The 24,209-nt window shown below is 43.0% G+C and overlaps 1 protein-coding gene across 1 annotated transcript in view; it reads right to left on the bottom strand.

Annotated features, from left to right (window-relative positions):
- Positions 1 to 2,234: 2,234 nt before the first annotated feature.
- The window catches only part of slc9a7 (solute carrier family 9 member 7), a 48,616-nt gene continuing 26,641 nt past the window's right edge, over positions 2,235 to 24,209 (bottom strand). Inside the window, 4 exon segments of the mRNA XM_079506245.1 lie at positions 2,235 to 4,903; positions 8,566 to 8,671; positions 10,866 to 10,948; positions 13,647 to 13,710. Of these exon segments, the coding sequence (XP_079362371.1) occupies positions 4,649 to 4,903; positions 8,566 to 8,671; positions 10,866 to 10,948; positions 13,647 to 13,710 (508 nt within the window). The 3' untranslated portion in view covers positions 2,235 to 4,648.

Below are 24,209 nucleotides of genomic sequence, written 5' to 3'. Positions count from 1 at the left end.
CCATTTATTCAGTCACCACACATAAACGATACAACTGATCCTAGGCTTGTAGCTATATCTAAATGTGGATGTTATGATGAAAAGGTGCGTTAGATACGGTCAACAGAAATGTCATCTCCCACGCTCACCTCCTCTCTCTGTCCAACTTCCCTCACCCAAGTGACAGGTAAACGCCATGAATAGGTAGAGTGGCAGCGCCCCAGCCCCGGTGACACGCCCACTACCTGTGCAGTGCCCATTAAAGTGACATACCTTACGTCAATCATAATAGCACATTAGAATGCAAACACATTACGGCTCCTACAAAGAGAATGACTGGAGTTTCAATTAGCTTGGAACCTCTATAGTTGATGTCATTGCCTGGTAGGGAGGTTTCTGAACTGTCCATAGCCCACCAATGAGACAGTGAGTAGATGAAAATGTGTAATTTTATGAGCATTAGTGAGGACTAATTACATGGAGATAAGCTTGAAAATGTCTCCTTTAATTTGATACTGATTGGGTATTATACTCGAACATGTATAAATAGCAAACCAGATACATTTCTAATTTTGCAGTAAACAATGTTTGTTTTGGCAAGGGCTGTATATTGTTGCCGCCAGGAAGAAACCTTGTATCTCCATATTTCAACAACTTTGTTTTTTCCTATAAAAGCCCCACTTCATCACACTAGTGTCACATCACATAAAAGTAAAAGAAATTGTCTAGCTTGTACACCTGCCAGTTTTGTTATTTAAAGTGGAAGTGGTTGTGGAAGGTTTTATACATAACAATTAAAAGTATTAACAAGAGCTTTGTGACTGAATAATAACTACATTGGAATTGGAATGCAGGTTCTTTTTTTCCTCAGTTCCTGAAAAGTTTACGTTTTAGATTTCCATCCAACAGCGACCATATTATAATGTACCCTGTGTGGATTGTCTAAGCTAAGGCAATGGTTCCCAAAAACGTTTCAGGTCGAGGTCCAAAAGAGAGATTAGATGTTTGCCCAAACTATTGAAAATAGCAGATCTACAAGCACGTGCCACATTGCGAACTTGTAGATTTTCACTTATTTATTATATATTTTTTTAATTAATGAAATTGTTTGTTTGTTATACATTTATACAATTATTTTATTTTATAAATAAAAAAATATAAATAACATTTATTTTATATATATAATTTTTTTTTTCAAATGGGATTTTTACTCTAGTCGTGACCCATAACAATACGTCTGTGACCCACACATGGGTCCCAACCCACTGTTTGGGAAACAGTGGATTAAGGATGTGCCTCAGCAGAGTGAGGAAGCGGTTGGGAGGTCAGCTCAAATTCAATAACTGCTGCTTTCTATAGCTCACAGCAACCTGTGGAGCGGTGTAAATCAATGGCTTGGAAAATAACTGACCTCAGCACACTGTTGTGGAAAGTGTTGGGATGGAAACTAGTGCAGTGACTGGCATTTCGCTGCTGTCGGGTGGAAGCCTTGTATTGTGCAAAAAAACGTTTTAAAATAGCTAAATTAGCGATCTACTGTACAAGCCGTGTTATGAACTTGTAGATCAGCTATTTTCACTACTTTTGTGCGCAGCTCATGTAGGGCATGAGCAGGAAAAAAAACATACACGGTTGAAAGGTCTGACAGCAATGATTTGTAATCTTTAAAACATTTTTCTTTTACATAAAGCATGGGCGAACAACTTTGGTTTTGGGTCCATATATCGTGTTTGATTATGCAGGTTTTTTGATTAAGCAGGAGCAACATTTAGACAATAATGCCCGATTTACACTTTCGTTCCATGTACACCGAAAACAGCCGATCTACAAGCTCACAACATGCAACAACGCGTTGTGAGCTTGTAGATCGGCTATTTTCAGTTTGAAACTACGTATAAATCACTCTAAATACAGATGTAGTAATTCAGAAAAATTGCTAAATCTTGGGAGGAGCTTCTGCATAACGTTTGTTTTCTTTTTTGTTTTTAGAAGCAGTATGTTAATGTGTACATGTTCCCCTAACTAATTACAGAAGAACAATTTTACAGGGTTATATAATTGTATCCAGGCTATGGGGAAGTTGCTTGAGTCGTGCAATTTGTATGCAGTGACTGGGGGATGTTAAGAGAAACATTGCAAGGACACTTTCATTTCCCCATGTTTGCTTAGTCAGAAGAACATAAACATTACAAAAATAATAATGAATTCACCTTTTCCCTGAACCTTTAAAAGACAGATGTACTAAAAGACAAACATGACATGTACCGTTTACTTAAAAGTGGCAATGACAATTGTGGCTACACAATTAGCCATAGTAAGCATAAAACAATTGACATGGTTCTGTTTTACGTTTGCTTTTAACTAGGTTGTGAAAGTTTCTCAAAGTGGGATTACTTTTCTCGGATGTGCAAACACCTTTAAAAAAAAAAGTGCAAAAAAAAGTGCAAATGTAAAGACTCCCCAAATCACAGTTATATTTTAAGCACTAGCAAATACAACAGTACATAGGATATATACATTGATTTGGTGTACACGGGATATAGACATTGATTTGGTAATTTGCCAATTGCTTATAACTGAGACAGATTCAACAAGCCCTGTACTGTGTCTACCTACTATGCAATTCACCCAACAAATGGAACTTAAAACAACATCTGTACTATAGCTGTTGCTAGCTACAACAGGCAGGGAAGCACGTCTGAATTCCCATAAGATGTTAGAAGTCAGTTTTTATTCAATGTGGAGTTTTAATCATGAGCTTAGGTGAAACGATATATGTGCCGTTTACACGCAAGGCCCTCAGTGCAATCCAACTGGTGAAAGCATGTGGTCATGTTAACTGCTTTCAGGCTCAATGCATGCATTCATCTGTTAAATATACTTTCAGTGTGGGGTATTGCACTAGTGGACTGGGTTTCAAATTCACATTCAACCATATAGATACTTTTAATTGAATGGTTTAGTCGCTTTTAATTTGAAATGTATCTATGCACCTCTCATGAATACGGACATACATAAATTTGGCAGTTTAAAAGAAATCTGAATTGCCTTTAAATGGTCACAGCACTGGAGACAACTGGCTGAGAGCTATGCCAATTTTGTCATCAGCACAGGTGGCCAACTGGCCATGTCACATTATTGCGTGATAAGGTTAGTTTCATAGCATAAATCAAAGACATGCAATAAAGGTTAGAGACGGGTGTCCCGTAACATGAACGTTATTTGTAATTGTAGAGATGAACGCAGGCGATTCTAAAATCTTACTAAAACAAAAGTGTGCATTGTATTTACATGCTTGCATTCTTTAACCCACATTCATTCATTCATTACAGCCTGTGATGGTAATTAGATGACCAAACATTCACCATCCACCCCCTTCCCTCTGCACGCCTACAGATTCTCCACTACACACATGCTTTTGTTTGAATGCAACAGAGTCTTCAGCACAACATCCACCCAGCCTTGGTCAGCCTGCTTCCTCAAGGCGTTCGGTACAAGGCGACTAATTCATGGTCTTCACACATACCATGTGTATGGACTGGAGCCCGGCCCATATATTGGCCATTATTTGACTTTTTTTTATGACATCCGTATCTGCAAATATGCAGCCAATGTGTCCAGATTTTTACCCACTTTCAACCTGGACTTTTAACATTTTTCTTTAATTTATTTAAATTTGATGTTCCCAAATTCAAAGTTTTTCAAATTAATTTCAAGATTCTGTACTAAAATTCTTTGACAAAATATAATTCCAAAAATCTGTAATCGGTGGTCTAGGACTCTCCAAAATCGGCATCGGACGGAAAAATCTGGTATCAGTCAGGCTCTAGTTTGAAGGTTCTTATACGGGGGTAAGATTTGCGAGGGCTTTCTAATGAGCTTGAAAATTAATAGCCAGCAAGGAGACCTCACGGTGTCACCTCAGTAGTCACCCCATGACAGAATCATCACACACTGTGACAAGCACACTGAACCGCACAGTCTCACATTGCACTTCTTTCGGACAATTTGAGCACACAAAATATGGCATATTCAAAAGTGCAGCGATTGCATGTCCCGTGAAAGGTAGATTGTCTCTAAATCCTGCATAACGACTCACCCTCCCGTTTATATAAAGGGGAAGGAGAAAAAAGTAAACAAACATCGGTAAAATCACAGTATAACAGCATGGAGTCTTACGCCTGATTTGTACTTTGTTTGCACACTGTGTCACGTTCCAAAAATAGGCAATCTACAAGCTCACATGAGCTTGTAGTCCGGCTATTTTGAGTGAGCGACACCGAAGCGCAACTTAAGTTTAAATCCCCCTTTCCCCCTTCTTGGAGGGGGCTGTAGGCGACGCATGTCTCCTGGATCCTCCGATCCAGCTCCAAGGGTGATGGTCATGAAATGCTTCTTCCGCTTCTCGGGCCCCAAAAGCGCAGAGTCGACCCTCCAGCGCTCGTCCTGTCCCCTCCCGTCTCGTCTCGTCCCCGTATCCGCTCTCCACGAAAGGACCATACTCTCTGCCCGCAGGAGTGAGGTGTGCCCAGGGTCCAAGGCGAGGAGGCGGTTTGTTTCGGTTCGGATCTGGGGAGTTAGTGAAGGCAATGGCGCATGAGTGAGGGGGGGAGGTAAGGGTGGGGGTGTACTGGGCTGGGGGAGGGGGGGGGGGGGGGGGGTTTCATGATCAGATGTGGTCCTCAATGGGGAAGACGAGGCGCGTGCCGCGGCTTAGCAGATCCTGCTCACGGGAGTCAAGCTCACGCTCCAGCGCCTCCTCCGAGGTGCTGGCGCTCCTCTTCCCATTGGCGTTCCAGGCCGAGCCCCCTCTGGCCGCTTCAGCCCCGTTGGCCGTGATGGCCGTGTCGCCGTACGTCAGCGTCAGGTCGCCGTCGTTGAGGATCAGGTCAGAGTCGTCGTGGTCCTGCAACTGCTCGTGGTTCTGAAAGACACGACATTTCTTTTAATGCACAAAAAATGGCTTATATTTCAGCAAATTAACTTTCCATTATCTTGGGAGTCCCCATCAATGATGTCATTGGTAGAGACAGGTTCCTGAACTAGTATCCATACTAGTGCAGTTCTGAGAGAGCAGACAGAAATTGTGCTGTCTTATAATGACCATGAGAGAGGAGCGATTATATGAAGAAAAGGTTCAAAATGGGGAAAAAGTGCTCCTTTAATGCCAATTCGTGAAGTCTTGAATGGGTAGTGGTTGTCAAATATTTTTATGTGAAGAACCCCCAAATTAATATGTATTTGGAACCCCATCTGAAAATATTTTGTGCCAGGGACAAGATTTGCGTTTTTTAAAAAAAAAAGTAATTTTTTTCAAGATCTTTGTTTTGATGCTTTAACAACTAATTGGTTGGGGATCCCCTGGAACCCCTTCAAGGACCCCTGGGGGTCCCTGGACCCACTTTGAGGACCACTGCCTTAGGGTTCACCCGCTATTGGTTTACAGAAATAAGAGGGAAAGTGGGAGACTTCTGTTTAAGTGTAGCAGGGATGTGAGTGAAACATACAGTATGACAATGCGCTATTAAGACTGATTAGCACTGCAAAGCTGCAGTCAACATGCGTACATTCAAACATAATGACCCATGCAGAAGCATGACTATAGTCACCCAGAGATTTAAAAGGTACTCAATATGAGTATTTGGACATGGGATAAACAGTTTGACGGCCGAATAGGCTTTCACAGCTCTAATTAAGTTTGAACAGCGGGGGGATCGATAGTACTATAGGCAGCTTGTGTGCTCAGGGAAATAGATGAGTTGACTGGATGGGTTTGTGCTAGGTCAACAGCAGGATTATTACTCTGACGAACGGATCACATGGAATAATCCTGATTACATAAACCAGCCACCCCAACATTTATCCAAAGAAAAAACAGTAAATTCTACATAAATCCATCAGGCCTTGTAATGAGATGAAAAGGCAATGTTTCTTTTTTTCCTATGATAATGGACGCGGAAACTGAAACATTTGAATGTGTTACACAAGCAAGCATGGGAATTATTCATGATGTTGCCTTAATTAAGAATCTCTCTGAACTAATTCTGGTCGAGACAAATGTTGCGACAAAAAAATGATTCATCACCGTCCACAAATTTAAATCTCTCCCATTCTCGCAAGTCTCCAATTGGTGACACAGAACATTGGATTGTCCCGATTACATGAACAATCGACTAAATTAGTGGCTTTCCCGGATAACACTCCTATGTTCAGGGCGCCCGCTGGCCTAGTGGTCCAAGCGTATGCCACATATAGGCTCTGGCCTGACAAGACAACGCGTTGCGTGTTCGAGTCTCGTTCATGACAACCTTTGCTGCATGTCTCTCCACTTCTCTTCCTCCCACTTTCCTTTCTGTCTTCACTAATAACTATCAATAAAAGGTAAAAATCAAAAAACAAATCTCTACAAAAAAACCCCACTATGTTGATAGTCAAATAGTGGCCCACACAATTGCAGTGGCAGATGACCACAAAATGCACCCAGAAAACATTTGGAGAGACAGATACAGGGTAGGTAGTCAACTCAGTGTTTCCGAGTTTCAAACTGAATAGGAAAATCTGCCAGCGAGAACCCATGTGTGACCTTCCAGTCAATGGTTGTTTTCTGTGTCAAAGACTTTAGGACATAACTTTTTTTTTATCATTGCAGTGAGGTTGAATGAGTCTTTTGTACTACAAGATGGTCATTCATTCATCAGCAGACCTGAAAATACTTGTTACAATTCTACTGACTGAAATTGTGATATTAAAGAGCATTTTGTTGTCGTCGGGCAGAAACCTTGCATCTCCATGAATGCCCTACTTTGCCGTACAATGGTGTCACACAAAAGTAGTGACACAGATGTCAGCTTGTAGAGCTGTTATCTTCTCTATATTTAAAACATTTCGAAACTATTTGTGAAATTGGTTAAGTCTGTCAGTGGGTTTTAGAAATATTTAACCAATGAAAGAATTAACATTAATTGACTAAATAATTACTCCATTGGAACACAGGTTCCCATTTCCTGAAAAGTAACGGTTTTTGACATACAAGGTTTCCACCGGACAGCGACGATTTGCAATTATGTAGAAGAGGGCTTGAGGCTGAAACCACTTCCAGGGAAAACAACTTAATTATGTGTCATACAGTACAATGTACTGTTATAGTCAAAGAAAAAGAGGCAATATTCTCGTAATTTCCCACTATCTTGATCTAACCTCAGCTGTACTGTAGCTTGGATAAACATACAATGTGACCAATCATTCATTACTTGTGATTCAAAATGTATCTCTGCGTCATCAGCTGAGGCAAAACATTTTCTCCACGGTTTGTTGTGTCGCTAAACTAGGGCAATGCAATTCTACCTTTCTCTACTTTTGTCCCATTTTTTTGTGGCTTCCTCTGTATAAAAACTTCTGACACGCACTTCTTGGCAGCAAGGTCGGTCAAAGGCCATTCTCTACATGAAATAATTTCATGTAGAGGAAAAAACAAAATGTACAGTAACTAGCTCAGGAGGACAAGGTGCATGCATGTGTACTTTAGAGTTTTATTAGGATCCCCATTAGCTGGTGCATAGCAGCAGCTAATCTTCCTGGGGTCCACACAGAACATAAAAACATGACATTCGACATGAATGACATTACAGGACAAAGATATATAAATAAAATAAAATAAAATAAAAAATATTTGATCAACAATTTCCTCATCCACCTTCTGATTCCCCATTTTCTTGGAAGAGGAAAAAAAACAAAAAGCATATCATCATCTGCCTCAGTTACATATTAGCCTTCCATTCTCCTGGGGTAGAAAACAAAAGTAGAGATGTATTACTATAATTGTGAGCTCCAAATGTCCCCACCAATATGACAAAATTTGAGAAACACATCGTTAGGACAATTATTGTCCTGGTCCTCACAAGAGAAACGGTTGTTTGATGTTTTAAAAAATAATCACACCCGTGTGAAGTGAGGGGCGCTCTAATCAATTATTGACCTTATACCAACCTTGAAACATACCTTAGTTACGTCACCAAGAATAGTGGTCCCTTATTGGCCAAGGGTTTCCACTGACATACCGTCACACATACAGACAGCCCATTTGACACGTAATTTATATGACGTAAATTCTCCATTCATTGTCAATGGCATTTAATGTTTGTGTTAAGACAGAATCTAAACTATAGCTGTTTATAGGAGGGGCTAGTGCCCCTCAAAAAAAATTAAAAGATTTGTTGAGCTTACGCTTACAATTATGGAAAGATTCTGGTTGGATTTAGGATTAGGATGGGGCATTTAATGGTTAGGTTTAGAGGTTAGGGTTGGAGTTACGGTTGACTTATTATTAGTTGCGTGCCAAAGGCATGCACCGAAAAGAACATATCCACAAGCTCACACGCATCACAGCGTTTTGAGCTTGTTACTTTTGACTTAAAAAAATAATCACTCATGTGAAGTGAGGGGCGCTCTTATCATCACACATCATACATTCAAATCATCACCTCCTGTGTTACAAACACTCAAAGCTGTGCATAGGAGGGACTGGCGCCCCTCAAAAATAGGAAGGATTTGTAAAAATGGCATTCATAAAAGCGCCATTCTACTGACCTCATAGGCCTGGGGGCTGGTCAGACAACGGGCCAGTGCTCCACAGCAGGTAGGCAGGGTGGTGGTGAGGGGTGGGCCGCTGTGCGTCAGGATGGGCTTCATGTAGCTTGGTGAGTGGTGAGTGTTAAGGAGACTAAGCCCCCATTAATGTACAGTGTACTCAAACAACCAGGGTATGGGAAAGACATGAAGGAAATAATAGTACATTTATTTAATTGACCAATGTTGTTGTTGTTCATAAAACGGAGGGACATGAGCGAGTTAGCCTATGACATGACCTGATTAGCTGTATGCATATGAGAAGGAAACCACTAAAGCCACTAAAAGTCATATTTATCCTTAGTTGAAATAACATCATTTTTGTTGTTCAACTGTGTTTTGTGTCGATACTTTTTCAGTTTGTCATTCAACAAAGCACAAATTAAAGGGATGGTTCAGAAATGTTTAACTTAAGCTGTATGAAATACTTGCCATTAATATAGTGGTTGAAACTGTATTAATTGATTGCCCGAGTCCCGTGGTGGGAGTTCTGCTCTGGTTTTGGTGAATATTAAGTAGTTCCGGTCATTTTGTGGGGGGCACAGGGGGCCACGCATTAAAAGTAAATTAATTCACAAAACTAGCGTAATTTGTATTGTTGACCCATTTCTACCATATAATGCAACTTTCGTTTGATATAGGGGTCAAAGTTGAACGAAAGTTGCGCTAATATTTTAAAAATAGGTCAACAATACAAATGACACAAATTTTGTGGATTCATTTACTTTTAATGCGTGGCCCCAGTGCCCCCCATAAAATGACCGGAACTACATAATATTCACCAAAACCGGAGCAGAACTCCCACCACGGGACTCAATTAATTCAATACAGTTGCAACCACTATATTAATGGCAAGTATTTCATACAACTTAAGTTCAGAAATTGTGAACTATCCCTTTAAGTCCTCTAACCTAAGGGCTAGGAGGCTTGCTTGGGGAAACACTATACATATACAGTACGGTATCATCACCCTTAGCTGGGAACTCACAAAAGCAAAAATGGGAACTTAGCTAAGCAGCACTGCCAACTAATCTAAAAACGCAACTTTCATTTTTGCCCCAATTTATGTATTGAATTTGGCCTCAATACATTTCAGTCAGTAGGTCAATTATTAGGGGATAGCCTAATACAAATGACCAGGTTACTGGGACCATTACGTAGGAATTAAGGCAGTCTGTCAGAAGGTACATACGGTAATGGAACAACAGAAGCAGCAAAACTCAACACAAAGGCATTAAAGCAACTTTATCCCTTCACTCTTTTTGAGGCTGCCTGGGACGAAGTAAACCCAATCCACACCTTAGTGGATAAGCCACAGCCTACACCTCACCATGGAGAAAAGTCCCCACGGTGAAACACAGCTGTCCTCCTCAAATCAGCCAGACAAACCAGCACCTGGGGAGGCAATACTGTAGTTCAGCTGTGTTGAAAGCAGTACAGAGGAAGTGGTGGGTGTAGACCGCAGGTTACAGTACAGTACATGTGACTTGCCCTTTGTGTCAACCAAAACACAGCTGGATTTAACATGTGCTATAGAGTCCAGGGGTTCTCAAATGTTTCCATCTCAACCACTCCCAAATGAATATGTATTTGGCCACTGACCCCTATCTGAAAATATTTAGTGCCAGGAGGGAGTCAGGACCCCCATACAAGATTTGTGTTGTTAGAATGTTTCCGAAAACATTCAAAATTGTTCAAATGTCTTTCAAGATTTATTTTAAGTTGTTCACATTTCTTTCAAGATATGTTTTGAAAATAGCAAATGTACAAGCTCAGAATAAGAAGCTTGAGAGTATGTTGTGCACCTGTGACGATATACTCAACACGAACAACCCCCCCAAATATACTAGAGACTGGAAATAAACAATCAGCGTAAAACCAGGAAATGTTCTGCCCTGATCCTCAGAAAATCCTCCCTTGTTGACAATGGGAAACTGAGATTATCACACAGATGCTTCTTGATACAAGAACTGGTTGCCCTGGTCCCATAAACGGTTCTCGAAGTGGGCCCCCCCCCCCCCTTGCAGGGGGTCCCCAGCTAAATTATTTACAGTTAGAAACCAAAAGGAGCATTACAAACTGTAACTCAGAGTGTACAAATGAAACCAAATGGACCTGTAAGGGACAAGGGTCCATTTGGTTCAATTTGTACACTCTCTAGAGTTATGGGTCTGTGGCTTAATGCATACCAAACTAAGGGACCAGCTTGGAATTGATAACATTTGACAACCACTGCCGTAAACGAGCCAGAAGAAGGATACTTGTGATCGAAGGTGTACCACAACCTGAACAGCCAGGCACTCTCCTGCTTGGTTTTGCTTTGGCCCTCAGCCTGCGGCCCATCCTGAACAAACAAACACACGCAGACGTATTAAGTCATTATATCAATGTCAATTCAAACAGTTGTGTCTACATCAAAACAGTTTTTGACCCAGATGGAAGCCAGAGGAAGCAAGCAGTGTTTTGCAGTACAATGACCCCTGTTGAGTTAATGGACCACCCAGTGTGGCAGGCGTCACGGTTAACGACTTTCCGGCACGTAAATATAACGGGGAGGCAGGGAGGAATGATAAGACAAGGTGCTGGCAAGAGTAAAGCCCTCAACAAAGTCCTAAACAACAGTTATTAAGGCTTATACTCCCTTCCTCCCTGCAGCAGTGACGCCTGAACCCAGCTTTAATTCGTAGTGGCTTTCAGTAAAGCAGCCGACTACAGTGGGCCATGGCAGCGGTTCCCTTTCCTTCCATCAGGGCCCATTTGAAAATCTCAAAAGCGCTCTTGTTTTCAGTGCATGTTTTATTTTAATTATCAACCCATCGATTGTGATCCATCTGCCTTGGATGCATGGAACTAATGTTGCACAATACACACAAAAAAGTATACTACTTGGGGGGGGGGGCACTTGCAATATCCTCACAGCCTGCAGGTTGGGGAATCAGTACACTGGGCCAAGGTTCACCAAGGCAGAAAGAGTGTCACACAGAACTCAGCAGGGTCAAGTGAACTGTACTCGACATGCAAACATAAAAGCTCTTGAATGATGTGGATCTTGGGATTCGTGTGGGAACAGCGTGGCTCCAATGTGGAACTCAGACTTCATGTGGCCAACCCGTGACATCAGACATCTATGACAGCGGTCCCCAAACCTTTTTGGCCGTGCACCCCCTGTTACCTCCTGACCTAGCTGACGTGTATTTGGCCAAAAAATTATACATTTTTAAATATGATTATGTGGCAAATAATCACAGAATGTCACTGCACTGTGGAGACATGGAGCTGCTGTATACTCCCGCAGCTGCTCTAATATCTTACAACAGTGGTTTACCGGATTTTGCCGTTTGTGCTAAATAACACCATAAAACCAACATTACCCTTTTCATGTCACACACCCCCTAGAGGGCGTTCGCGCACCACAAGGGGTGCCCGCACCACAGTTTAGGAACCCCTGATCCAGAGACGAAATGTTTTTATAATCGTCAAAATGTAAAATCGTAAAATGTAGACACACTAGTTCTGTCCGTCTCGGCAGGTTCTGTGTTCTGTCGCTGGGTCGGCGGCAGGTTTCAACGGCAGGCTGGCATCACTGTTGCCAGCCAGGGTGTACTTGCTGGTGGTGGTTTCATTGTGAACAAGTAGCCTATAAGCAGAGTACAGTACAGTACTGTATGCATACCCTACCTGGCAGGTGAAAACAAGCCACCAGATTAGCATTTGAATGCCCGTCACCAGATTTGCATTGTGTACAAGGGGACAGGAAACGCGGTCCACCCCCGCCCCCGGGCCAGGACAGAAGAGATGTTAAAGGTGCGTTTACACTTGGATGGTTAGAGCGGCGCGATTACATACAAAGTCAATGCAAAGACCAGAATTGCGCGAACGGGCGCGGCGTGCCCTGGCGCGGTACAAACGGGACGAACAGAGGCGAATATATATACGGTCTAATTCCTCATGGGGGCCGACATATAAGGTCTAATTCCTCATGGCCTCATTTACTGGCATAAATTTGCCCCTTGTATGGTCTAGTGGTGCGTGGCTCGTCTCAGAGGAGCCATGCCATATAAAAGAATTCCGGAATTTCGGTGGAACATAGCAGCCCTCAAGTATATCCTATTAGATGACTGTAATTGAAAGAATTGCTAGGCAGGAGGATAATTATAGTTTATAGAAGAGTAGAGTTTGAAGCGGTTCTGCTTCTAGCAGTCTGACTCAGCTGATTCACTTCCACTTTTCACGACGCACTTGGCTATCATGTATGTCAGTCTAGCCTTGCGGGCTGTGTTCCACGGACCCGAGTAACAGTGGCGTGAAATTCCGTGATTTAAACACTTTACGTTTAACCTTTGCATCTGGGACTAACATTCAGCAAAAATAAAAGATCTGCAAGCTTACTGTGAGCTTGTATGTAGATCAGATTTTTGGCAGCAAATCTTGATTTTAGTTTTAGTCATAGTCTCTTCACATTTTAGTCACCTGGAATGTTTTAGTGTTAGTCTAGTTTTAGTCGACTAAATGTTAAATCTGCAGTTGATTTAGTCGAACAAAATGTATTTTGGCGGTGCCTTGATGCTGTCGTATTGATGCCGTCGTCACTTGCTGAAAATACCTGATCTACAAGCCTACAACGCGTCGCAGCGTGACACCTTGTAGGCTTGTAGATCAGCTATTTTCAGTATGCAACTAATTGTAAAATGACTTATACTGGATCTCTTGTCCACTAGTCCTTTCCTAACATTTTAGTCTAGTTTTTATTTGTTGATGAAATTGTCAGTATATATAGTCTTAGTTTTAGTCATCATAGCTTAGTTTTCATTTAGTTTCCATGTAGTTTGTCAGTGAAAAAAGGTAGTCGGCGAACATTTTTCGTCTTAGTTTTAGTCGACGAAATCAACACTGATATTGTCTATTTTCGCTATTGTAGGGCGAAAAGAGGTGGGCCTTTTGTAGAGCCCATGGGAATCTAAAGTATAGGATTTAAGTTTTAAGTATTTAAGTAAGTAAGATTTAAGTAAGTAAGTAAGAATGACTGGGGTAGAAGTCCTCACCGATTGCAGGACCTGGAAGTTGTCTCCAGAGGGATGCAGGTCTGAATCTGGGTCAACGCCAACCCTGTGACAGAGGGAAGAACGATAAGTGGCTCAGAGTGTGAGAGAAAGATGGAGAGTTGTGCTTCCGGTTTTTGATTTGTGCATCAGTATAGAGCAAAGAGCAGGATGTTCAAAAATATACATATACAGTATGAGACGTAAACTTAAAGATAACGCATGTAATAACTCAAAATCAAAGCCCTGCATTACATAAAGACAATTGAACATGGAAATTACATAAGTGTTTCCATCACTTATGTAATTTCACTTTGGAACAAGGTGTTTACGTGTCTACAACATTAAATACTATCTGCTGTACATGCTAAAAAAAATAACAAGCCAATACCAACACATGGGCTTAAAATGTAGTTACAGAGACAACCATTTCCATTGACAGACTTCCTTCCCTCTTGTCTTGGTGTCTTTTCCCTTACAGGTGGATTAAAACCAACATAATCTGCTTTAAATGGTCACACGACACTCTCAATCCTCATAACGTCTGTCGGGTGGAAACCTCATACCGGTATGTCAAAAACTGTTACTTTTCAGGATTCAAATTAAAAAAATAACAAAATTAGCAGATATACAAGCTCAAAATTAACCACTTTGTGATGCGTTTCTAGGTGGAATATCTGCTGCTTTTGATACTTTTGTGTGATGCTCTAGCAGCATGATCATTGATCACGTATAGGCATTCATTCACGAAAAAAAGAACAGAATATGGAGATAGGGGGTTTCTGCCTGACAGCAATGACAAGTTCTTGAATGGTTCATTCTGAGCGATGGTAAGTGGAGTCTAATGTTGAAACAAGTCTGCCTGGACACAAGCCAATGTGTTATCTACCGTGATTACATTTGATTTAAATCATCCATAGTGCCAAAAGTGGCACTATGGATGATTTAAATCAGGGGTTCCCAAACCTTTCAGCTTGAGACACAAATGTTTAATTTGGTATCTCCCCAGGACCTAAAACCTACACAAATACATTATAAATTAAGTGTTTTTTCTTCTTCTTTTTTATGTTCAGATAGCCAATCTACAAACTCACAATGTCTTGCGATGTGACGCATTCTGAGCGTATAGATCTGTTATTGGCACTACTTTAGAAATGTTCAACAACAAAAATCCATACAAACAAAACCTTTAAGAAGGAATGAGTTAAATATTGCCCAACATGTGTTGTCTGCATGGTGTTTACAGTCATCTCTAATCTCTATGCTGTGTGCTCATAGAGTCATCTCTAATCTCTATGCTGTGTGCTCATACGGTCATCTCTAAACTGTGTGCTCATACAGTCATCTCTAATCTCTATGCTGTGTGCTCATACAGTCAAACTATTTGACTTGACTAGTTTTATAATTATTGTAGTTTGCCTCTGAGATGAAGTGAGGAAAAGGTATAAAATGTATATACTGACATTTTAAATTCGTAAAGTAAAAGAACCTCAAAGTTGTGCTTAAGTACAGTACTTGAGTAAATGTACTTTCCAGCAGGGTTGAATTAGAGACACTGAGGAGCTATACTATGGCCTCTCCCAGAAGAGTTCTCTGCATGCCTCACAGAGGTTACAGAAGAGGGGAGAGAAAGGGAAGTGTGGGGCCCCCTTCACAGAACCTCAGGGGGGTTGTGTAGCTGGGGAGGTCAGCGACCTGGGAAAACAAAGACGTTGCAAAGCATGCTGGGGGATGTGCTCAGGAAGGATCTCGAAGGAACGAGGCCAAGATTTAAGGCTCAAGGCATGTCGGACTACAGGGAGAGAGTCACGTCACTGATGAAAGAAGGCTGGGGTGGGTGGTGGGGGGCAGCGCAAACTTTACTCGCATATGAAAGACACTGTATAATTGACCACTTGGAAACAAGGGGTCATTATAGGTCAAAAACCCTTCAAAACACTAGTTTTTCAAATATTTTTAAATATAGCAGATCTACAAAGCAGTCAATGCAAGAGAACCACTGACAGACACAGTTATATAGACAGGACAGACTGTCAACTTGCAATTACTCGCTAAACTCAGTACAGTCATGGCAACATCCCTTGCTTCTACTATACTGTATATCTGTCATATTATCCTCATGAGCAACCCTTTTTTTAGGTCATTTATAGCAGTGATTGTCAAATGTTTTTAATTTCAAGGACCCCCAGTTTATGCATTAGGCCACACAGACCCACATAACTGACAGTGTACAAATGGAACCAAATGGACTATTCGGTTCCATCTGTACAGTTACAAACCTGTAGGTTTCCATTTAGGTCTTAACTATAGTCTATAAATAGTTTTTTCTCCATGGGGATGCCCCTTCAAGAGCCGTTGCTATAGTGTTGGCTCAACTTAACTTGCAAGAGTGCAAAAATGGAGAGTTATGGTTAAATATTTGCCCTCTCAAGAGGGAAATTAACAATCGGGATAAAGTTCAAAGAAATGTGGGAGCATCATGAATGAGCTCAAGGATTTGTTTCCCGTTTTTTTTGCTAGCTTCTTGAAAAGCGTCTGGACAACATGATAAGAGTATATATAATAGAGACGTCACTGAGAGGAAACACTGAAGCACGAAAGACATGGTGGCCGAAAGTGGCATTGCACTATGGGCCCAGCACTATGCATGGCATGTGAACGTATGGAGCATGGCACACGTTCACGTGCCATGCTCCATACGCTATATTCCATACGTGAACGCTATGTTCCATACGTGAACACGCGCAATGATATCAACAGCCCGGCGCGTTCATGCATGGCCCATAACCAATCCCAGAATGCACTGGTTCCAACCCGGAAGAACGCCTCATGCACTGGGTGAGCAACTCAATGCAAGAGAATGAGAGGAGAAATCCGGTGACGTCTCTATTATATATAAATCTATGAGTAGCGACCGTAGAGGACACTTTTTCATGATTGGCTGCCTCTAGGCCAATGTGGGAGACTTACCCATAAAACCCATAGTCTGAACAACGGCATAAAACCCATACTCTGAACGCCGCAATGTGAAGCCGTGAGCTGAGGCAGAGGCACACAAACTGATTATAGATGTTCATAAACAAGAGCTTGCTGCAGCTGGCAATTATGTGCATGCTTAATATCACCTCACGCTCCTTCCTCCTGCCTGTGCTTTTCAATTGCGTTCGTTCACACTGCTCTGTTGAGCACGCCTCCACAGAGATGCGTTCCTCGCATCACTATGTGAAAACCAGAACAACAGTCCCCCTAACAAACACAAAAGGAAAGTGGGCCTGGGCTGTCACACCAATCCTCCACACTGGGCCCCACCGGGCGGCCTGAAAGAGGACTTGTGATGTGTTATGCTAACTAGTCCACACACTTCCACAAACTTCTACTGTACCTGGCCAGAACCAGCGTTATTAAGAGAGAGACTTACAACTGGATGCTCATATCATCTATGTCCGACGGAAACCTTGTCATGTCCAAAACATTTCGGGAAATGTAAACTCTGAGAATGCACGTAGTTCCATAATTCTCTTAATACTTTATTGGTTCAATACACCTAGACACAAAAGTCTTTGCAAATGTAATATTCACACATCTACTTTAATAGCTATACAGGTGTGTTGGACAGTATCAAATGACTATTAATGAAGAAAAATCCTTCACAGAGACAGTGTGTCTTTTGACGAAGGTCCAGAGGGACTGCAACGTCAATGTTTGAATACATTTGGTGCTGCTAGAGCAGAGATTCCGTAGACAGACAGACAGACAGACAGACACAGCATTTTTCATAGTAATGTATACAAACCATTTTCCCATATTCCTGATGAGCACAAACTACCCACTTTTTCCAACACCAGAGATGTAGCCATGCAGGCCAGCTGAGAAGCAGTGAGAGTCACACCACACAGCAACCACATTCTTTCCCGCCACCACCATAAACGGCAAACAAAGAGTTGCCCCCAATTTCACATACAGCACCTGATGTACGGCCACCTTTCATGCCTCCTTTGCCGATCCTGCAGTGCATCCTCGTCCCCCCCAACGCTGTCATGTGACAAAGGCGTACTCTCAGTGGATAATATACAGCACAAGTGGATGAATTGATGAATTGAGTACAATGGACCACAATGGAAACAAGCCTCCTAGGGATTTTTGTGCATAGCTTATTTTTATTTCTCTGAGACCACCTCACGCATTAGAAGGACATCCTAATGTATGAGGGGTCCTTGATTTTTTCCATTACTTTTTAATTAATATTTTATATATCTTTTAATGTTTCTTTTATTTTAAAGTGAAATATCCCTTTAATAAAGTATTTTAATCATTCAATCAAAACCGCCGAAGTAAAATGACACAGAAGTACTCCTAGTCTTAAAGGTATAACTCACTGGTTACAACAGGTCCAAATGAGTTAAGGTCTACACTAGCTTACACATTGGCTGATGACTACAAACCTGCAATGCATTTCACCCTGACTAGAAGTAGCTTCTCATACAGACAGAAGTTGTTACAATAGGATTGCGTGCGTCGCCATGCAAAACAGAGCTTTGACTGTCCAGGCTCGACTGTCATTCAGTCGAGCGGATCACGGATCACGGATGCAGATAGAGATTACACAACTTACACAAGGAAGCCCTAAGTTCCACATTCATATTCCTTTTTTTTTAACCAAATAACAAAACCAACTCCTGTGAGAAATTAATACATTTAGAATGAACGCCAACACAGATTTGTCCACCAGAAATGTATGGTTATGGACCAAGCAAAGCCATTGTCAGGCCACACCAATACGATAACTATTACAAATATAGTTATTTAAATTGTTCTGGAAAAAGGTCAGTTTTTGTAGTTTTGTTCCCTCTGCCATCACGGCATTAAACAAACAGCTCCGCCGATAGGATGGTTCTGTGTACAGTGGCGGACCCCCCGCCGATAGGATGGTTCTGTGTACAGTGGCGGACCTCTTGTTTAAGTATTGTCTTGGTGATACGTTTTCTGTGGTGTCTGTACTATATGGGTTTGTTTTTTTGGTGGCGTTATACAGACCTGTGAAGACAATATCCCTTCGGGAACAATAACGATTATTATTATTGTCTGCACCAGGCCGAAGGCATGGGGAGAGAGTATGTTTTGCACTCCGTCCGTGTGTGTGTGTGTGTGTGTGTGTGTGTGTGTGTGTGTGTGTGTGTGTGTGTCACACTCACATTAACAATAATGATAACAGTCGTTATGGTTGTAGGGAGGGGATAGCCTAAGGATGCATAACCCTATTGTAGGGAGGGGAGGGGACAGCCAAAAGGAGTGAACACGGTCAGCAAAAACAGTAATTGTACCGGCCTCGCCCACGTTAGACCCTCTGTTTAGTTGACATGCACTGAGCCTTGGCTCTAGCACGGACACTCTGCAGATGTTCTGGGATGAAGCAAAAACATCAGTTGGAACAGCTGGAGGACTGTGTCACTCTTAAAACGTCCCGTAGTGGCTGCTGTCCAACAGTACAGGAGGAAGGTTTCCTTATCCAATGGAGATACAGAAGTCATTTACTCACACACACAAACTATCGTGGGGGAAAATGGGGACACAAAGCTTGGAATTAAATGTGTTATGGCTTTGTCCTACCCCTCTGCAGAAGCCCCCCCCCCCCTCCCCCCACCCGTTCCCATCAAAACATTTGGGAGGATTTGGGTTTTGGGTCTTATGAGGATTAGCAGCAGCAGCAGCTCTTCCCTGCAGCAGTGCGATGGCCTGCTGTAGCGCAGTATGAACCAGTGGGCAGATCCCAACGTTTACCTAGGCTGACAGACGCAGCTGTGTCCCTGGGCTGACACACACAAGGCTGTCTGTGTCCCAGAGGTGAGGTGACAGACTCAAGGCTGTCTGTGTCCCTGGGGTGACAAGACGTTGGGACGAAGCACAGGCCTGCCTCGACTAGAGACTATCAAACACAACCCAATAACACTGAACAGCATCGCCTGCAAATCACATTGTACAATTGGAATGCCCCCCTCCACTCAGATCCCTCTCTAATCATGTCAGCGCCCCATCTATCACATGACATTCCTTCATATTAATTATTAGTAATTATTTTACAGGTTAAGTAATTATTGCACTATAGAGCGTCGCAGTCCCGCCCCCTACCATGGCCCAGGAAATGATTCTCATTTAATTTTCCTCAGACATTTCAGAAAGTATTTATTTAAAGACGTTTACGCCGCGGACAAAGCCAACTCGAGTCGTGACAAATCATAACAAACACAATTTTTTGGGCCGAACAAATAATTAGAAAGAAGGAAAAAACGGCAGGTTACAACACTTTTTTTGTTGTTTTTCGACTCGAGTTGGCTTTGTCCGCGGCGTAACCGTCTTTAAATAAATACTTTTTGAAATGTCTATGGGCCATGGTAGGGGGTGGGACTGCGATGCTCTATAATAGACATATACTATACAGCGACAGATTTTGGCAATATATAGACTTTTTCAATATGATAAACTTTTTTTAAAAGTCGCCTCACAGCTAGAAGGTCCCCTGGGTTCGATTCCTACCGGAGAAGCAGTGGGTGTGTTCTCTCCCCCGAGTCCCCCCTGTCATCAGCGCCCATACCCTAGGTGGTGTTGGCTACGTCCTACCGGGGAAACTCCCCCCTGTCATCAGCGCCCATACCCTAGGTGGTGTTGGCTACGTCCTACCGGGGAAACTCCCCCCTGTCATCAGCGCCCATACCCTAGGTGGTGTTGGCTACGTCCTACCGGGGAAACTCCCCCCTGTCAGGTGATAAGAAGCGGCCTGATCACCGCATCTAACCATGCACTGAAGGAATTACGAGCTCAATTCAGGGCTCTCCCCAGGTTGGCAGAGGGAGAGTAGCTCCCAGTATTACAGCTTAGGCAATTGGCACCAGGTGAATAAAACAACGTAACATCCAGAACCCAGGAACGCACCCAGGGTGGGGCGGCCCGGTTCCGGCGTGCCGCCCCGCAAGTTACTGTGTTGGGGTCCCTCTACTCAGTCTACTGTACCCTCTACTGTACTGTACTGGCACACCCGAAATCATCATATATACAGTTAATGTGTGCGTGTGTGTTAGGTTGCGCACAGGTGGTGAAAAACAACCATGCTGTTTTCGTGCTCAGACCCACCCAGCCAGCCACCCATCCAGCCACGCACATAGCTCCGTAAGGGAGTGGTTGCACCACTCAAAAACATTAATAAACTAGACCTGTGCTCCCTCGGCGCTATAATAGGCCAATGTGAAAAGGGTGCCATTTCTTCTTATGCCTTGGATGGCAATTGGATGATTTGAGTGAAAAACATACTCTCTCCGACAATAAATAAAGTGATTATCAATGAAAATATGCAGAATTCATGGCTGGGTGCCTTGTGGCTCAGCCAGTTAGTGCACAGAGACCAGTGAGGACCCAGGTTCAATGACCCCTGTCTTGCCTCGCATGGGTCTCACATGTCTCTTGCTTGGAAACCGCAGGGCAGAGAGCTCTTGGTTACCGAAGTAAAAAACATGAAATGCCAAATACAAAACACATCAAAACTGTTTATCGTCACTGTATCTCTAGAGACAACGTTAAAAAAATTCTCCCCACATGTCACTATATCTCAGTGGCATAACAATGGGTGGGCCTACCACATAGAAATCTGGCCCACCCAATCGATTTGATTTTTAAGAAATACATGAATAATGTAAAAAAATAAAATAAAAAACATGCAGGCCCACCCACTGCTATATCTCTCTGTCCCCGTATTGAAGTCTGCTTTCTCGGATAGTCTACCTTCTCGGATAGTCTACCTTCTCGGATAACTGGTGGGGTGAAGCAATAGAAAGGATAAATTCTTCCACTTTATGTGCACGATTGAGTTTAATACATATAGGATCCAGTACTCCAAAGCCAGCAGAGATATATCCTAGCGTGAACAGTAGATGTGACCGATGCAACCACGCCACATGCAGACGTTAGCCATATGTTCTTTTTCTGCCCCAAACCACACACGTTTTGGGACACTTTAAAAAAAAATGTATCTCTGATGTCCTGACACTACTATATAGATTTCTTATTTATTACTTTTTAATTGTTTTGCTTTTCTTTCTCCGTTGTTTAACCTTCTACGTGTATGCTATGTTTTTCATTATGTTATTTTCATTTCTCATGGGAGGGTGGGCTGGGCAACTGTAGCCTGGCTAATAAGCCAGACTAATAATATCACACAACCAACGGCTGATTCGGTCTGGCTTATTAGCCAGGCTAGGGCAACTGATCCCTGGGGGTCTACGGACCCCACTTTGAGGACCACTGGTTTAGACTAGTCCCTCTTATGCAAGGATCCGGAGCCACACGCACATAGAATGTCATGACATTGCAATGCACGCCACGGATGACGGATCTCATCAGCATCACTGATGAACTCCCCAGATATCCCCACACAGCCTCGTTGCCATGGTGACGAGCTCACAGGGAGATTCTAGTGTCTTCCGTTTTTAGGAGGATTGCCAGACTGCTTTTCACTCTGAGGTAGCATTATTACTCATGTTGTTGTTGTCGGGCATAAACGTCGTATCACCAAATTGTTCAACGTCTTTATGACTTTTCGTAATTTAATGCCCTACGTCAGAGGTCTTCCAAACTCCAAAGGACCCCTTAGCTGAGAGAGAGAGACAATGCCCACTACATACAGTATGCTGCATACAATGGTGCTGTATACTACACTTTTGTTTCTTTGCCTTTTGAGAAAGCCTTCCATGTAATCCGATAAGGTTTTCAAAGCTAGCTTGCCATATTTAGCCGATGTCTCAGAGTCTGTTGACAGAGTTGAGCCTATTTGAGACTAAAAATAAAATTGTTCCCATCAGACAAATATTTGTCAGCTTCCCTGTAGTAACGGAGGACCCCTAGGGGTCCCGGACTCCCTGTGTTGAAGACCCATACCACACTTCATCATATAGTATAGTATATGCATAGTCATATAGTGTCCCGCAAAAGTAGCTAAAATAACATAATGAGCACGGAATGTGTTGTATATGATGTATGATGATAAGAGCACCCCTCACTTCACATGAGTGTGATTCTTATGTGAACGTTAAAGTGGTTATGTCTGTTTTGGACATACAAGGTTTCCACCCGACATCGACATATTCAACTGAGCTCTTTAGGATGGCCCACTGGCGTAGGGTCCACTGGGCAGTTTAGAGCTTGCCCAAAAACAAGAACAAATGATAGCCTACTTTGGCAGCCCTTGTGCATGCACATTTCTGTTAGTAGCAAACCACAGCATGCAAGCCGTCTGTTTTCAATGGTCCCTTATTAGCACGTCGGCAAACCCGTTCTCACCTCTCGGCCGGAGATGCGCAATGCTAATTTGCCCAGTCAGTCATTTAATCCACGCTACGCGCCGGGGATGGCCAGCTGGCTGTCATACACATTATGAGCCCCTAATCCACTTTATGTAAAGGCTAGTAGGCTACTCTCCATGCAGGTATATACCCATTTTAATGAGGTCTATTAATAGTGATTTATACACACGGTAATTATACACAGAATGGCTTTTGTTTTCACACAAAAGGCAAATGATCTCATTGCCCATAAACAACTAGTGCAGCAGCGTTGACCTGCCTCTGAACTGTTGCATAATCTCTCGTCTGGCTTAAGTAATGATCTGGGTTTCAAGAGCTGCCATGTATGCAATGCTGACTGGAGAAGGAAAGGCAGTTCCCATAGTGACAGATGGAGGGAGCCAATTAGCAAATATAATTGGATACTGTGGGAAACAGCATAGGAGATCTCTTGCCCCATCTTCTGGACGCCAGACACCAGAAATGGAATTAATTCTAACCACACCATGACTACAGTAGGTGCATGGCCACACCCCATGACTACAGTAGGTGCATGGCCACACCCCATGACTACAGTAGGTGCATGGCCACACCCCATGACTACAGTAGGTGCATGGCCACACCCCATGACTACAGTAGGTGCATGGCCACACACCATGACTACAGTAGGTGCATGGCCACACACCATGACTACAGTAGGTGCATGGCCACACACCATGACTACAGTAGGTGCACGGCCACACACCATGACTACAGTAGGTGCACGGCCACACACCATGACTACAGTAGGTGCACGGCCACACACCATGACTACAGTAGGTGCATGGCCACACACCATGACTACAGTAGGTGCATGGCCACACCCCATGACTACAGTAGGTGCATGGCCACACCCCATGACTACAGTAGGTGCATGGCCACACCCCATGACTACAGTAGGTGCATGGCCACACCCCATGACTACAGTAGGTGCATGGCCACACCCCATGACTACAGTAGGTGCATGGCCACACACCATGACTACAGTAGGTGCATGGCCACACCCCATGACTACAGTAGGTGCATGGCCACACCCCATGACTACAGTAGGTGCATGGCCACACCCCATGACTACAGTAGGTGCATGGCCACACCCCATGACTACAGTAGGTGCATGGCCACACCCCATGACTACAGTAGGTGCATGGCCACACCCCATGACTACAGTAGGTGCATGGCCACACACCATCCATCCAGACCA

This window comes from Electrona antarctica (assembly GCF_951216825.1).
Source record: "Electrona antarctica genome assembly, chromosome: 7".
In the NCBI taxonomy this organism is placed as follows: Eukaryota; Metazoa; Chordata; class Actinopteri; order Myctophiformes; family Myctophidae; genus Electrona; species Electrona antarctica.
This window is presented reverse-complemented; position numbering and strand designations above follow the sequence as displayed.